Source organism: Electrophorus electricus, chromosome 11 (genome assembly GCF_041902795.1).
Source record: "Electrophorus electricus isolate QZ-2024a chromosome 11, ASM4190279v1, whole genome shotgun sequence".
In the NCBI taxonomy this organism is placed as follows: Eukaryota; Metazoa; Chordata; class Actinopteri; order Gymnotiformes; family Gymnotidae; genus Electrophorus; species Electrophorus electricus.
In genome coordinates, this window is record NC_137507.1 from 2,238,239 (window position 1) to 2,242,204 (window position 3,966).

General features: G+C 48.7%; 1 protein-coding gene across 3 annotated transcripts; it reads right to left on the reverse strand.

Annotated features, from left to right (window-relative positions):
- Positions 1-3,538, reverse strand: p2ry12 (purinergic receptor P2Y12). 3 transcript variants are annotated; one of them, XM_027019128.3, is made up of 5 exons: positions 3,368-3,537; positions 3,237-3,283; positions 3,067-3,106; positions 2,152-2,217; positions 1-1,547 (listed from the first exon to the last, which is right to left on the reverse strand). In XM_027019128.3, exon 5 carries the CDS (start codon positions 1,531-1,533, stop codon positions 454-456), a length of 1,080 nt encoding a protein of 359 aa, XP_026874929.2. In that variant the 5' UTR covers positions 1,534-1,547; positions 2,152-2,217; positions 3,067-3,106; positions 3,237-3,283; positions 3,368-3,537; the 3' UTR covers positions 1-453. The 3 variants fall into 3 exon arrangements, with proteins under 3 accessions (XP_026874929.2, XP_035384627.1, XP_026874927.2); XM_035528734.2 differs by having other exon boundaries at positions 3,232-3,283; XM_027019126.3 differs by having other exon boundaries at positions 2,617-3,283; positions 3,368-3,538.
- Positions 3,539-3,966: the final 428 nt, after the last annotated feature.

Genomic DNA, 3,966 nt, shown 5'->3' on the forward strand with positions numbered 1-3,966 from the left:
TAACAGCAAAACGGGTATATTTTATTTCTACAGATACACAACAGCTGTAATGACATTTCACTGGACAGAAGGACTAACTGCAATTGGTAATTATTAAGCAGCCATTAGTAATGAGGAACTTATTAGGAAGGATGCCTAGCACTAGACAGTCCAAATCAGATCCAGCCAAATTATCGCATTTACCTTCTACAATGATTACATATCAGATATTTTACATAAATTGCATATGGGGAAAATATATAGTGCAGAAATATACCTTAAATTTCACTTACATCTGGATATTGTGTCTTTTATACATTTATATAAAATTCCCTTCAGTGGGCTGTCAGTGGGGTTACAACCCCATATAACCCTGTCACCACTGGGACCATCTTTCTGGTACCCTTCCATGTTCCTTCAGTTATAAGACTACCTCTATGAGGAGAAAGTTCTCGGCAAGTTCTCCCTTGTCTGTTACAGTGCCAAGTTTCCTGTGGTGTCACCTCCTATGGTAGCGCTCGTGCTGACCTGAAGCACGCGACACCTCCCGGGCGAAAGCCGCAGGGTGTCGCACAGGGAGTCCCGGAAGGACTTGCAGAGGAAAAAGTAGATGAGCGGGTCGAGCAGTGCGTTGAGGGCGGAGAGCCACAGCGTGCTCTCTTTCACCCTGAAGAAAAGCAGCCGGTGCCGGCAGCCGAAGAGCCGCATCCTCGTCTGGCTCATGGTGTAGGGCACCCTGGCGAAATGAAAGGGCACGAAGCAGGTGAAGAACACAGCCAGGACCAGGAACACGTTGGCCCGCACCCGCTGCTTCGCCCGCCGCCGCAGGGGGGCCGCGCCGCACTCCGTCCCCCCCGTCTGACCTCGGGTGCGGACGTAGGAGCTGTACAGCTCCTTGGTGATGAGGGTGTAACACACCACCACTACGCCCAGGTTGCCCCAGAAGATCACCTGGCAGATGTAGTTGACTCCCTCGTGCCAACGTAGGCCCAGCGGTGTCTTCAGGCTGCTGCAGTCGAAGTGGTCGGAGGCCGGCGGGCGGCTGCTCAGGATGGCGTTGGGGAGCGAGAGTGCGAGTAGGAAGGCCCAGACGGCAGCCGAGAGCAGCTTCCTGCGGCCCAGACGCCGGGGGCTGGCGCCCGCAAACGGCCTCAGCGTCTTCCTGCAGCGGTCGATGCTGATCAAGCCGAAGAAGAGGATGCTGATGTACATGGTGAGGTAGAAAAGCACGGAAGAGACGCGGCAGACGAAGACCCGCATGCCCATCGGCGCCAGGTTCGAGTCAGCCAGGATCTTGAAGGGGAAGGTGAGGGTCATGATCACATCCGCTATCACGATGTTCTTGAGGTAGATGATGAAGTGGGAGCAGCTGGGGATACTGAGGAAGACCCAGGCCGCCAGCCCGTTGAGAGGCACCCCCACCAGGAAGAGCAGGGAGTACAGGACGGGGAACACGGTGGTCTTCAGCACGTCTTCCCTGGAGCAGTCCGGCCACGAGCCGTTCCCCCCAGTCTGGTTGCCGGAGTGGGCCGGCATCGCTGACGTCACCTCCATGGGCTGGAGGGTTTCTACAGAACCACACAAATCAAAGATATGGAGTCTCAAAAAAGAAAGAATTAAATTCTGTTTCAGTTCAAGTTTATTTTCTTTATTTTAGATTACATCGATGTGTCCTGCTCCCTGTTGCAGAAGTGAAAACAACCCCCACATTAACTAGTGTTCTGGCCTCCGAAATAAAAGATTTTAGGAACTGAATACCACAAGTGGTTACTCAATTTTTGCTTTGGGGCATGCACAGTTAAAACAATCAATTGGAGTTTTAAAAAATTGGAAACGAAATAAATACAGAAATAAAGGATATACAGCGTCCATAGGTTTGGTCTGTACTGGCAATTTTGTAGTATATTTGGTGTCTGAGCAACAGCACTAGTAAGGACTGGACCCCACTGAAAAACTGAGATTGGGGATTGTAACATGGTTAGGAAATGCCAAGATTAGATTACAGTTGGTTGAGAAGCTGGCTGACCGTAACCATTTAACGCCCTATAACATGAATTCAATGAAACACAACTCTGCATTTTACTTAATTGCGGAGTGTGTCTGGTCGCAAGGAAGTTCTTTGCTCTTTGCTTTGCCAAGTCAAATCAAGGCCACACACCCTGGTGCACTTACCTGCGTTACTCCAGGCAGGTGTAAGACTGCTAACCGGTCCAGTCACTCCTTCTCCTGATACTTGTCCTGAGATACATTGAAAGTATGATTAGAGGATTTGAGAGGGTTGGGGATATAGAACGCACCCCTTCCCTTTTGCCACTCTCCCGCCCCCAAAACACCCACTCAGAATAGCCAGTTTAAGGAAACTTTCTCTCTCCCTTCTGTTTTTTTGTTTCCTGCAACGCCGTGTCTTGTGTGGAGCCCGAGCTATGGGCCAAGGGCACAGTGACACTGTGCTGTGCACTTTCACTTGTTCGCATTGCACAATCCAGACAGCACATGCTCCCCTTCCTTGCCTACGTGTTTGGCTGGATTTGTCTGGTCTGCTTTTTTTCTACAGGATCTCCATAAAACAAAGGAGCATGCAGAAGCTGATAAAAAGCCTTTACTGAAGACAAGAGAGTCACAGCGTTTGCCTCATACTTTGTCTTTAAGTTGCGCTGCCTGTTCTGCAAATCTCGCTTTTGTGGGGATCGGCTGAAAGAGTGTCAGAGTCAGAGGGAACCAAGCGGGAGACAGAAGTGGACATGCTTTCTCCATCATTCGCCACCCACGTCTCTTTTAACAGATGTGTCTTTGACCCGTTGACCCAAGTGCCACTCCATCTGCAACAGCCATTTTCCATTAGCACATGCATGGATTCATCGCACAAACGTTTAAATAACCGAAACACATACAGGACACAGTTGAACCGACTGGCTCCTATGAATCAGTAAGCAAACCAGTTGAAAAAAAGACAGAAGACAAGATTCATACAATCGTATTCCAGAAATGTATGCCATTACAATCTGCACTGAATATCCTCCCAGAGAAATGTTTCACAGCCCGGATTAACTGGATTCAAATTGTGACAGAAAGGAGACAAATACTCACACTGGGAGGTTAAAGTCCTCTGGCGACCTGCTTCCTGCTTCTAACATTGTGTGTTGGTAAAAAATAGTGCCATAAGCAAATTTGAGAGACAGACAGAGGGGTTGGGTTATACAAACGGCATGGAAAACAGAATCGGATCTATCCCCTGGGAACGATCCACCTTACCTCACCTTACTCCACTTTACTTCAGAGACACCACCTCAGTAATCTGCTGGCACTACAGAAAGAGATGAATATGTTTTTCTTCAGAGGAAAACTAACTAGACAAAAGATTTGGACTCTTCAGGCTAGAGACACTTACCAACCGCAGCAGTGTATTCAGACACTAGTGTTCAGTGGGTGTCCGATCTGGTTTTACTTTCTCTGATGTCATAGATTCAGAAAGATAAAAATAAAATAACTTGAAGCTCAGTGCGAATAAAGCCAAGTTTGTTGGCCACACATCGAGGCACCTTAACGTCTTGGATAAGGATCATAGTGCTACTACCCTCTGTCATAAGTTTATAGTTAATTGGAAGTACATGGTGCATTGGTTTTCACCACTGCGTCCTTTCGAAAGGCTGTGATGTAACTCTTTCAGTATAATGCATATACACAGAGGAACTACTGAGTGCTTTTTAAGATGCCACAGGAAGCCAGTGAAGCGAACACATAAGTGGAGAAAGCACGGGAGATCCTAGGAGCACTGAAGGCCCGCCGTGCTGCAGCGTTCTGGATCAGCTACCAGGACCTGAAGACCGGTCAAGAGGGAGCTGCAGCGGTCAGGCCTGGAGATGAGTGAGCGCACCTGGGTGGTCCCCCATTCCTCTCCACCCTGCTCTCCCTCAGAGGTCAAAGAGGTGGGTAGACAGAAACAGAGGGATTCTCCTAAAGTTCTCCACCTTTTCAGTATGGTTACCC

What these genes read in the sequence shown, in the direction of transcription:
- p2ry12 (XM_027019126.3), bottom strand. Translation starts at nt 1,533, where the DNA reads ATGGAGGTGACGTCAGCGATGCCGGCCCACTCCGGCAACCAGACTGGG.